The sequence below is a fragment of the Notechis scutatus genome, chromosome 4 (genome assembly GCF_049901735.1).
Source record: "Notechis scutatus isolate UNSWTSFEM ecotype Mainland chromosome 4, rNotScu1.2, whole genome shotgun sequence".
NCBI lineage: Eukaryota > Metazoa > Chordata > Lepidosauria > Squamata > Elapidae > Notechis > Notechis scutatus.
In genome coordinates, this window is record NC_142012.1 from 157,917,294 (window position 1) to 157,930,548 (window position 13,255).

Sequence of the window (13,255 nt, forward strand, 5' to 3'; positions counted from 1 at the left end):
GAGAGTTTCAGTCATTCAGGTCATGGTTGTCGCAAAGGCGCTTTTTCTAAAAGGTAACTGAACTTTCTTGGTTTTTTTCTTTGAAAGCATTTCACTTTTCATCCATTCTTGGATGAGAACGTTTTCAAAGAAAAATCAAGAAAATCCAGTTGCCTTTTGGGAAAAAAAAACACCTTTGGGACAGCCAAGGAACTTCCTCTTATTTCTTTTTTCTGTTAATAATAGAAAATGTTTCTTTTTGTTTGTTTTTTTACTCAGTTTGGTGGTGACCTGGGAATATTACAAGTCCAAGGCATTTTAAAAATAATTGAATTGTTAATTTTTCCATCCCCCCCAAAAAATCAAATGACTGTTTGCTACAGAAATAGATTCTGGCTGCCCCATTTCAAAGTATTCTGATTCATACAAGGAACTTTGTGAAACTTAGAACATAAAATAATGCGTTGGAAGGAGCCTTGGAGGTCTTTTAGTCCAATGCCCTGCCCATGGCAGGAGATCCTATACCACTCTGGACTTTATTTTGATGGGATGGGTACACATGATCATAGAAAGAATAACAGAATAACAGAGTTTAAAGGACCCCATAGGTCCTCCAGTCCTGGGGTTGCCAACCTTTTGGACCTCAGGGACCACCAAAGTCATAACTTTAAACCCCGCGGACCACTGATATGGATGTCGGCTGACGGTGGCTTGCTGACATTGGTGGGAAAGTCGGTCCCATATTCCAGAGCTGCAGTAGTCACAGGACTGGCCCTTTGGTCATCCCGGAGCAGCTGCTCCTCCACCCGGGTGCACCAGCCTGCCATGGACTGGAGGAGCTGCTCCGGGATGACCAAAGGGCCAGTCCTGTGACTACTGCAGCTCTGGAATATGGAACCGACTTTCCCACCAACGTCAGCAAGCCACCCCGGGGCGGATTTCCCTCCCCCGCAGATGGCTCTACTCAAGGTAAGGTTTGCACTTGGCCGGAGGGTGGGGGGCAAGCAGGTGGGCAGGCCATGTGGGCGGCGCAGCCTTGTGTTCTCACGCAGCCTGGATTAATTGCTTTGGGGGAAGTGCTTGGGGGGGACATTTCTCTGTGGACCACCAACATTTCCTCACGGACCACCAGTGGTCCCGGGCCCACTGGTTGGTGACCACTGCTTTACAGCATTCTCTGGATGGTTTACAATGTCAACATATTTCCCCCAACAATCTGGATTCTCATTTTACCAACCTTGGAAGGATGGAAGTCAACCTTGAACCCCATCAGGATCGAACTCCAGGTTGTGGGCAGAGTTTGCCTACAATATTACATTCTAACCACGGTGCTACCAGGGCTCTTATTCTTCCTGCTTTCTTAAAAACTATCTATAGTTTCACAGTTAGGATTATTTCCAAATAATTCAATTAATTTCCCATTTGTCCTTTTGCTTGCAGATGTTTCTGTAGACATGCCAGATCTTCTAGACATCACTCATCTCCGAGCAACGGGCTTTCAACCAGGAGAGGAGGAACTTCCAGACATCTCTCCACCTGTGATCATTCCTGATGACCCCAAAGGTACTGCCTACTACCATGAGGATTCCTACCTCCACACCATTCTCCACCACAACTGTTAGTTGATCTTCTTTTTTTGTTCCCTTACCATTTCGCCTCCTTTCCTGTTCGCATGGACCATCTTCATGGATGCCAAGCTACAACATGATCACTGGGAGTCTTGTTGGCAAGAAAAGCAGGCAATGATGGAACCAAGATCTGGTTCTTTGATGTAAACAGATCTATTGGTCATGCTTGCTTCAGTGGATTTGGCATGTTCTGTGTCTGTTTTAGGTCAATGCTGTGGTGGAACTGGAGTAGACTGGAGGTCCAGAGAAAGGGAGATCATGAGCAAAGTTGAGGAAATCTATTCAAAGAATAACAATATAATTGTCCTGCATCCTCGTGGTCAATTAATGTGTAAAATCACAAGAATAACGAATGGAATTCTTTGTTGGCCAACTGTGAAGGAATATCTCTCTGGTGCATAAAGCTTTCAGTGTACATACAAACAACAAAGTGATAGGTCAATCAGAATAGAGCTGAAAGGGACCTTGGAGGTCTTCTAGTCCAGAAGGTCATAGATTATAAATCATAGTTACAATCATTAATCATAAGATACAAACAAGAAGTGATAAATAATAAGATATCAATAGGAGAAGATAGCAGAAAAGGTGAGAAGATGAAAAAAGATGAGAAGGATAATAGTAATACAGCCTATTACATGGGTAAATATCTTTAGGCCTGAGACAGTATTGTGGGAATTAGTTGTTTAGCAGAATGATGGCATGGGAGAAAAACTGCTTAGTTGTTTTGGCATGTAATACCCTATTGCGGTGTCCTGGGGTGGGGGAGGAATTGAAACAGTTTATGCCCTGGATGTTAGGGGTCTGTAGATATTTTCTCAGCTCTCTTTCTGGCTTGTGCTGTATACAGGTCCTCAATGGAAGGCAGGCTGGTTGCAATTATTTGTTTCTGCAGTTCTGTTGAAGTCTTTGTCTTGTTTGGTTGGACCAAACCAGACAGTAACTGAGGTATAAATGACAGACTCAATCATTCCTCTGTAGAACTGTATCAGCAGATATTTGCTGATATACTATAGTCCCTTGTCTAGAATGGAGTGAAGTGGGTAGATTCATGGAAACTCTAGTAGGAGGGCATGATGTAAGGTAGCAGCTCAACCACTCTAAGTAAGGAAGGTATGTACTATTCATGGATTGTCCACAACACACAACGTTCAGGACTGGAATTCAAGCATATACATTAAAGGGGCGTAGGGATTACTTTTAAATCCTCAGAAGGAAAGTTTCTGCAGAAGTGGTGTGGACAGAAAAATTTGGTCTCAACAAAAAATCCGTTCTATCTAAAGATCAAAGTAGTTCATTTGGGCTCCCTAGTATAATTTTTTCTAGAGCTGGTTTAAGTTGGAATTCTTGCCACTTCCAAAATGGAATAGGTAAGGACTTTGCTGATGGCAGGCCTGGGGACACCACACTGGAATAGGATCACAAAGAACATTTTTTTAAAGTTATAGGGTGATTATTTTCTTTTAATGACCCCATAATCCCTTGGTGGGCAACTGAATGGAACCAGGGGTGGGATTCTACAGGTTCGCACCTATTTGCTAGAACCGGTTGTTAACACTCTAAGCAGATCAGAGAACTGGTTGTTAGAAGAAATTACTGGCCTAATCCTGTAAGGAAGGCAGAAAGGAAACATTCTGGTATTGCTTACAGAAACTGCCTCTCCATTAACCCTTATTACATTCTTGGCAGGACTAGACTTCCTGTCTCAGGAACTTCTCTGGAGTTTTTTCCCCCCTCCTTTGCTGGTACTTTGCTTATGTGGAGTGACCATTCAAAGTTACAATGGCACTAAAAAAAGTGACTTATGACCATTTTTCACACTTACGACTGTTGTAGCATCCCCACAGTCTTGAGAGGTCAGGCGAGGAGATGCGTGCCTCGATGTGTGTGATATTGAGTTGGCCACACCCAGCCAATAACATGACTACCAAGCCATGTCCACCAAGTCATACAACCACCAAGCCATGCCCACCACCTAAGCTACACCCGCAGAACCGGTTGTTAAAAAATTTGAATCCCACCCCTGAGTGTTTAGTGGCCGGATGCCCTTCCTGTCACCAGTGCAGAGTTTTTCTTCAGCAGATACATTTTCATTGTGCCCAAAGAGAAAGAAATATTTGCCTCTACCTAGGATCAAACTCATAGCTTTTTGATTGTGAGGCGAGAGCTCCACCTCTAGGCCACCGCACCACTCTTTTAAGCTATAGGGTGATGATCTAGTATTTACACCAAATGCAGAACCAGCCAATTTCCATTTTTCTGCCATTCCAAAATAATTTGCTCTCCCTTAACTTAACTTTCTTGACTTTCAGATGGCATGATGAACCATTTCATGGAATGTATGTATCCCATTTCTTTATGTTGGTTTTATTTTTGTTTGAAATGGCTGAGCTTACTTGCTGTGACTCGCAGAATCTTTACAAATTGCATGAGAGCTATAACTGTGTTCTTCTCCTGCATAACGTTCCACCTGTCCTGGGTCTGTGTTGACATATTTGAAGAAATCTTAAAACTCTGGAGAGAGCTGTTCCCTATCTTGGAATATTCCATGTTCTCATAACTGATTTCAATATTATTTTATTAATTTTTGCAACCCAAGAGATTTGCTGATTAATCCAAGGGATCAGTATTTTGTTTGCCATTGCTAATCAAATGCTCCTTCGAAACTTAAATATAATGGCAACAGCCTCTTTCATTATTTTGTTCCCCCTAACACAAACTAATGTAAAACTAATGTAAAGCAGGACAAGAAAGACAAAGGAAGAAATAAATTTGGGTCTAAGTAGTTAAGACACCAGCTAGAAATTAGGGAACTATGAATTCTGCTTTAGACATGAAAGCTGGCTGAGTAAATTTGGACCAGCCATTCTCAAAACAGTCCAACCCACGTCACAGGGTTGTTGTTGGAAAATAGGAGAAGGAAGAAGTATTAGGTATGGTCATCACCTTGAATTATTTCTAAAAATAATAAAGGCGGGATATAAATAATAAGTGCAAGAAAAGAAAAAATATGGAAGAAAATAGAAAAGAGAGAAAAAAGATATAAAGAAGTGGCTTATGATATTCTTCAAAGCAGCTATAAGTACAAATATATTTGAACCTTGCTAAGGTTACATCATAATATTCTTTCTATTGTCCTGTCTAATCTTCAGAACTATAAATCACAAGTTCATCTTTGCCTAGTGAAGTTATGACCGACTTTTCAAAAGCTATTTATGACTGAGTTTTGAAGTTACAATGGCCATTGCACATGTACACACACACACATACACAGAGTCATGTGATTGCATTTTGTGCTTGGCAGTCGGCTTGCCTTTATAGCCGTTTGCAACGTCCCACAGTCATGTGACTACAATTTTCATCATTTTTTGGTCAACTCGTGGTAAACATTCTGGGCTCAAATATGATCATAAAGCAAGGACTACCTGTATTAAAATCTAGCCTGGGACACTGAGCAACCTTATTCAACTGGAACATTTCCTGATTTCACAACACAGGAATTGGGCAAAAATTGATGATAAGATCCACAGTGGTCATTTTTCTTTGCTTTTCAGAAAATCCACCATTTAAAAAACTTTTTTCTTCACAGTTTACCAAAAGAATATTATCAAGAGAGGCTTGCAGATCAATAGAAAGCAAGATCTTCTGGACCAATAGTCACACAGTGTTAGAGAGAGAGAGAGAGAGAGAGAGAGAGACAAAGACAGAGAGAGAGCTAGACACACACACACACACACACACACACAGACAGAGAGAGACAGAGAGGAGGAATAATATCCATTTTGGTTCACACATTCCTATCTAGCTTTACATTAATGAGACCTAGAAACTTTAAAGGTGTGAATAGAACAGAGATCGAGATTCTCTGATACTGCAGCATAATTTTGTCTTTGTGCATAATTGCAGAGATGATTAATTGTATTTAAGATCCAATTGTTACTTAAACCAGCTGAAGATGGAGGGTGTTGCTTCACCTGATCATTTATGCTCACCCCGACGGATTCTTTCAGTGCTCCATCGATATCTGTGACCTTTAAAATGCAGAATTAACAAAACAAAAAAAAAAGGCAAGCTCGGGGTAGCTTAGCTTTGAGAGCTGTTTTGCATGGAGAACAGCCAAGGCTTCAGCCTTAGATGTTTGCACAGCCTAATAACCTCTGTCACTTTTGCTTTTTAGGCGTGATTTTGTGTCAGCGCTTTTCTCTCAATGCTGACTTTGCTGTTCTTCAAACAGCTCGAAGACTGTGGCAAGAATTTGCACAGCTCTTCCTTTTGACGTTCGGTTCCTCATACTGATCATTGCAAAAAAACTGAACTTCTGAACCTGGCATGCCGTTCCTTGTGCAAGAAATGAAAAGGAACGGAGAGCTCTCTGAGGAATTTCTCTGTTCAAATTTGCACCTCCATCAGATGATGCCTCCAGCGGTTATAATTTTTTTTTTTTAAAACAGCTTCCAGCAGAAGCTACAACATTTGTATATAAAGTGAGTTCAGTTTTCACCTGGAATGTCTTTTCTCTCTCAGCCCCAGATTTTGATGAATCCTCCGTGATGCAGCTGGCAGAGATGGGGTTTCCATTGGAAGCATGCCGAAAAGCCGTGTACTACACTGGCAACATGGGTGCTGAGGTGGCTTTCAACTGGATCATTGCGCACATGGAAGAACCAGGTCTGGGGTCTATGGAGCGTCTCAATCATCCAGGTCATGGCTGTCCCAAAGGTGCTTTCTCCAAAAGGCAACTGGATTTTGTTGTGGTTGTTATTTCTTTAAAAACCTCCGAACTGAAGAAAGGCCCAACAGAGACTCCACTTCCTCAGGGACTTGTGAAAAAACGAAGTGGGACAACAACTGATGACCTCCTTTCACCGGTCCACAATAGAAAGCGTCCTCACTCACTGCATTAGGGTGTGTTTGTTAGTAGGATTCACCGGGCTAGGGATTTTCTGTCTTCACTGTGAGTTGTATTGTGTTGTTGAGGGTGGGGGTTCACAAAGGGAGGCTCAGCCAATCTCATTGTACACATGTTGTACTCTTGACAATAAAGGTTTGAAATTGAAGCTTCTTGGATGAGAAGTGAAATGTTTTCAAAGGAAAAAAAACAACCAACAAAGTCTTCTTGCTTTTGGGAGAAAGTATCTTTGGGACAACCAGGGCTGGTATTTGGATTTTTGCTTTATTTTATGCAACCATGAATAAATATATATGTATATTTGTGCTTCTTGGGCAAAGGTGTATATCTTAGAAACACATTTCGATTCCTTTGCAACAGGAGTCCTCAACCTTGACTCGTGGCCTGGTACTGACCTGCGGCCTGTTCAGAACCAGGTGTGAGTGCGCACAGCTCTTGTTAGTGTGAGTGGTGTGTGAACGTGCTGATACGGGAAGCTCCATTTGTGCGATCAATGGGCGTGCGTACCCACCATTGTGTAATTGAGCTGCATGTACCCCTGCTGCTGCTTTCACAAAACCATCCCCTTGCCCCTCCCCCCCGGGCCAGTTTGCCAAGTGGAAAGGACTCCTGTTTTGTCCTTTAGAAAAACCATCCAATAGATTAGGCCCAAGAACTTTCCTGAAAAATGTAGCACCATGAATGGGAAATCCCACAGACACAGTGTAAAAAAATAGACTTCCTACTTAGAATAGGGGATGTGGTGGCTCAGTGGCTAAGACGCTGAGCTTGTCGATCAGGAAGGTCGACAGTTCGGCAGTTTGAATCCCTAGCGCCGTGTAATGGAGTGAGCTCCCGTTACTTGTCCCAGCTTCTGCCAATCTAGCAGTTCGAAAGCATCTGAAAATGCAAGTAGAAAAATAGTGACCATTTTGATTGGAACGTAACAGTGTTCTGTGCATCTTCGATTTAGTCATGCCGGCCTCATGACCATGGATATGTCTTTGGACAGCACTGGCTCTTCGGCTTTGTAACGGAGATGAACACTGCCCCCTAGAATCAGAAATGACTAGCACGTATGTGCAAGGGAACCTTTACCTTTACATAGAATAGAATAGAGAATAGAGAATAGAGTAGAATAGAATAGAATAGAATAGAATAGAATAGAATAGAATAGAATAGAATAGAATAGAATAGAATTCTTTATTGGCCAAGTGTGATTAGACACACAAGGAATTTGTTTTTGGTGTAAATACTCTCAGTATACATAAAGAAAAAATAAAATACATTCCTCAAGAATCATAAGATACAACATTTAGTCATAGTCATAGGTTACTAACACACAATCAAATCATACTAGGAAACAAAACTATATAAATTGTAAAGATACAAGCAACATGGTTATAGTAATAAGTGGGAAGAGATAGGTACTAGGAAGGATGAGAAGAATAATAGTAATGCAGACTTAGTAAATAATTTGACAATTTTGTGGGAATTATTTGTTTAGCAGAGTGATGGCATTCTGGAAAAAACTGTTCTTGTGTCTAGTTGTTCTGGTCTGCAGTGCTCTACAGCATAGTTTTGAAGATAGAAGTTGAAACAATTTCTGTCCAGGATGTGAGGGGTCTATAGATATTTTCACAGCCCTCTTTTTGACTCATCCTTTACAGGTCCTCAATGGAAGGCAGGTTGGTAGCAATTTTTCTTCTGCAGTCCTAATTATCCTCTGAAGTCTGTGCCTGTCTTGTTTGGTTGCAGAGCCAAACCAGACAGTTATAGAGGTGCAGATGACAGACTGAATAACTCCTCTGTAGAACTGAATCAGCAGCTCTTTGGGCAAATTTTACTACATAATTCTGTGAAATATGTTGCCAACCCATAGGCTCAGATTATTTTTATTTCAGAAATGGCCCCCAATTGAGATAGAAACTGCTCTCTCTCCCAGTTTACAAATTCTTCTGTGCTTGGTATCCTACAAAGATGTAAATCAACAATGAGGTAAAAGGCTGTCACCACATTAGATCTATTTCTGCCTTTTTCTTTGTGCAATTATGCAAGGGTCTCTTTACCTAATTTACACACTGTACCATTTTCCCAATGATGACATGTCAGTGTTTCAGGTGAATGACATTGTAAGAGGAAAATGATAAAAATGCTAATCAATTATTTGCCTTGAATGTTTGAATACATGTGGGCCCAGTTGATTTTGCAATCTACAGGTATAATGAATGGAAGGGCAAATATATGAATGAATGAATGATGTATGTATGTATGTATGTATGTATGTATGTATGTATGTATGTATATAATGTATGTATGTATGTATGTATTTATGTGTGTATGAATGAATAAATGAATATCCTAAAGGTGTTTTTTCAAGAGGCAACTGGACTTGCTTTGTTTTTCCTTGAAGACGTTTTGCTTCTCATCTAAGAAGCATCATCAGTTTCTAATAAGCTTCTTCAGTTTTCTCAGTTCAAAACTGAAGAAGCTTCTTGGATAAGAAGCAAAACGTCTTCAAGGAAAAACAAAGAAAGTCCAGTTGCCTCTTGAAAAAGCATCTTTGGGACAACCATGACCTGGATGACTGAAAACCTCCATTGACTTGAATGAATGAATGAATACTTTCCATTTTATTCCAGATTTTGCAGAGCCTTTATCCATCCCTGGCTATGGGGGAACAGCTTTTCCCCAAACAGGAGGATCAGCAGTTCCTGGGTTGGATAATCAACCTCCAGAAGAGATGGTATCCATCATTTCCTCTATGGGATTTCAGAGGAATGTAGCTCTTCAGGCACTACGAGCAACTGTGAGTTTTCCTGAAAATTATTTGAGATTTATCAGTAGCCAAAAGGGAGATGCTTCCTCCCCTATGACCCTATAGGATTGTGACAATAAATTAATGTCACATCCACAGTTATGCAAGTCTTCTGACTCTTGCAAGCAGCAGCAAGTGTGCAATAAGATTACTTTATGCGAAAAAAACGGAAGGACACTTATTCCCACAATGGACGAATGGCTGCAAATGTTGATAGAGTTGGCAGAGATGTTTTGGTTAAAAAAAAAAACATAATTACTTTTGTTTCTACTTGGGAACTGCTTCTGAACTTTGTGCTTGAGGTGGAAAAAAATATGAAACTTTGATTCTGGGTTTTACCGATTAGATAGGTTTGTTGTTATAGTAATGGCTAGTTTATGCTATTATATAAAAGTCAAAGAGTTGAGGTTTGATGTTATTATCTTATTCTACTGCACCAAAGGGAGTCAGAAGTCCATGCCTTTTCTTTGTTTTTTCCCCTTTTTCCTACACTTTTCCTGAGAATGCAAGTTATTAAGTAGAACAGACAAGTATTTATTGCACTTTTAGAAAAAGCCCTCCAGATATAAACAGCCCTAGGGCATACTGGGAGTTGTCAGTTCAACAGCATCTGTAGTCTAGTGGTGCTCTTTAGTCCTGTTTTTCTTAATTGTTTTACAGTGCTTGAAATTATCAAAAACATCACTGAAATCCTCACAGTATATATTGACTAGATGTTAGTGGAACAGAGAGCCTAAACGGTAAAGCAGCTTATGCTAACTTTAAAAAAAAGTTAGAAAAATTTCATTGCTTTATTGCAAATCATCGAAGTACAGTATTTTCTTAGGTGCACAGTTACTCTTCTGTGATATATCAGGCACGGGAATGCAATAAAAGTAGATGCTATTTACAATATAATATGTGCATTTGAAGAAGAAGCTAGTACAGTTTTACTAACCAGGGTCTCTTCTGCTACCATGTTTACCTCAGTTATGCAAATTGTAATCCCTCCATAAAATGGTATTACAGGTAATCCTGAAATAAAGAGCATAACTAAGCCTAACATTATGGACATAAGTCATGCCAGACATTATGTGGGTCATCATATAACTGACCTGATTTTGTGATGTTTTTTGTGCCAATTGTTAAGCAGATAACATGGTCATTAATTGAATCCATAGTCTGAAATGGGCATTTACTTTTGGTTTTTCTCTCTCCTGAACACCGAAAGTAAACACTGGTTTCTCTTAATAAATACCATAAATCATGATCATGTGACCATAGGACGCTGCACCTAGGTGTAAATATGGGCCAGTTGCTAAGCTAAGTACCTTTTGCGCGGGGGGGGGGGGAAGGGTCTGTCATAACTTTGAACTAAATCACTGGTCATAACCCCAGGACTATTCTGCATCTATATTTGGGTCTATTCTTGGAAAACAACAGGAGCTCATTAAGAGAAAATGCTACCACAGCAAGGACAAGATATTGACAGCTCTTGCCTATTTTATTATTCTATGCTATTCTGTCTGGAAGAATAACAACTTGGAACACGCATTGGACTGGATCTTTAGTCACCCTGAACCAGAGGAAGAGACTGAAGTAGCTTCTGAAGTCATGAATATAGAAAACCACATGAATGCTAACATCCTTGCAGAATCGGATCCAGAAGGGCCCCGGATCAAAGATGGACCGGGAAGTAAGTTTCCCTTTGATATGTTGCATACATTGACCTGCCTGGCTTATTCATTTTTCCCCTTCCCAAATATGTTGGTTACACTTATGAATTGTTTCTCCATCCCTATTATTCTGAAGTGGAATAGCTGTAAAAAAAAGCAGCTGTATCAGTCAGATGGGCAGCATAGAAATTTAATAAATTATATAGGTCAGTTCTGACCAATAGGAATCTCTGTATATAATCTATTGGGATTGCGTAAAAGCTGAAAAACTATGCAGAAAAATAGTGGTTTCAGGATCCTGGCAAAGAATTACACAAGTTTTTTTTTACTCAGATAATGCCATTTTTTTTTATTTTTAAGTTTTGTTGTTGTTGTTGTTAGTTGCAAAGTTGTGTCCAACCCATCAAAGCCCCATGGAAAACATTCCTACAGGCCTTCCTGTCTTCTACCATCTTCTGGAGTCTATTTAAGCTCACGCCTACTGCTTCAGTGACTCCATCCAGCCACCTCATTCTCTGCCATCCCCTTCTTTTATTGCCCTCAACCGTTCCCAACATTAGGCTCTTCTCCAGTGAGTCCTTCCTTCTCATTAGGTGGCCAAAGTATTTGAGTTTCATCTTCAGGATCTGGCCTTCTAAAGAGCAGTCAGGCTTGATCTCCTCTAGGGCTGACCGGTTTGATCGCCTTGCAGTCCAAGGGACTCGCAGGAATCTTCTTTTAGGTTATGACAATACGCTTTTAGACTTTTCACATATTTTAATACTGATGATTTACAATGTTCCATTCCTGTGAACTTATCAGTGGGCCAAGCATGTACATTATATGTATCATGATAACTAAAGACCAGGGCTGATTTCTAATTTAGGTTAAATATTTGCTTGATGTCTAACTTGGTTGTTGCTGTGTTAAACAATCCTTTAGACCAGGGATCCCCAACCTTTGACGCCGCGGCCCGGTTCCGGCATCAGCTGGGCGCCGCGGCCAGTGCGGCGTCAACTGGGCGCCGCCATCTTTTTATGACGAAAAAGCACTTCCGGTGGCGTCACGGGCGCTTTCGTCAAAAGCGGCGCGCTTCGGTGAGCTTTTCGGGTAGAAATGGCTTTCTACCGGAAAAGCTCACAGCGCTAGCGCCGCCATCTTTTTGATGAAAAAGCGCTTCGGTGAGCTTTCTACCGGAAAAGCTCACCGGAAGCGCTGGCGCCGCCATCTTTTTGACCAAGCGCTTCCGGTGAGCTTTCTACCCGGAAAAGCTCACGGAAGTGCTTTTTACCAAAAAGATGGCGGCGCCCAGCAACCAGCGGCCCGGTAAGGCTTGTTCGCGGCCGGTACGGTCCGCGGACGGCGGTTGGGGACCCCTGCTTTAGACGACCGTAGTTCAGTCTTTGGCATCACCAAACAATCTCAGCTTTTTCTGAATACTCCCCAGCCAGCAAAAAAAAATAAAAATGATTACAATAAATTGATATGGGCCATTGGTCTGAAACAATATGAAATAGCTGATGATAAAAGTATGTACTGAAGGATGCATGTTTGAGTTTTGGTATGGGGTCTTTAAGACCTTGTTCTCATGCTTCTATTTGTTTGCCAACATTCCCTGCTTTTTTAACCTTTATTTTTTAAACCTTTAGTTTTTTTTATCCTTTGTTTTTTTAACCATCATAACTCTTGCAGGAGAAATAAACCACAGGATGGAACTTTTAGACAGCAGTTAAAATTTGTTGAGCATCAATGAACGCAAGTAGCACAATCCAAGTAGCCTGAGAATACCAAGTAATACTTGATGTGCCTAACTAGGGAACTTTTAAGGGAGATAATGAACATCCAAAATACAAAACAATATCCTGAGATATATTGCGTGCTGTCCAGGGAAGGCTGAATATTGCTGAGGGTTGCTATGCTATGTCATCTTTTATAGGAAATAGCATTAAAGTAAGAGGTGATTCATGACAACCACGCACAGAATATATTTGCAGGTTTATAAATGTTGGAGAGCTACAGCGTGCAATACTTAATGATCTATAGCAGGGGTGTCAAACTCGATTTCATTGAGGGCCACATCAGGGTTGTGTTTGACTTCAGGCAGCTGGGGTGGGTGTGGCCAGGCTGGGTGTGGCCAGCTCAACATCATTCGTGTTGGGGCGCCTATGGTGGCCAGACTGCTCTGCCAGTGAAAACGGGCTCCCAAGCTCCATTTTTGGCTGTGATGGCCTCCTGCATACCTCTACCAGTGAAAACAGAGCTCGGGAGGGCTGCCCGAAGCCCTCCCGAGCTCAGTTTTCGCTGACAAAGG

General features: G+C 41.1%; 1 protein-coding gene across 3 annotated transcripts in view; it reads left to right on the plus strand.

Annotated features, from left to right (window-relative positions):
• The window catches only part of USP13 (ubiquitin specific peptidase 13), a 104,199-nt gene that overhangs the window by 88,088 nt on the left and 2,856 nt on the right, over positions 1-13,255 (plus strand). For 2 of the 3 annotated variants that reach the window (XM_087965384.1, XM_087965385.1), the window contains 5 exons: positions 1,420-1,542; positions 3,917-3,943; positions 6,129-6,272; positions 9,135-9,301; positions 10,823-10,985. In XM_087965384.1, coding sequence (XP_087821510.1) covers positions 1,420-1,542; positions 3,917-3,943; positions 6,129-6,272; positions 9,135-9,301; positions 10,823-10,985 — 624 coding nt within the window. The remainder of the gene's footprint in view (positions 1-1,419; positions 1,543-3,916; positions 3,944-6,128; positions 6,273-9,134; positions 9,302-10,822; positions 10,986-13,255) is intronic. The other variant, XM_087965383.1, reaches the window with a different exon arrangement.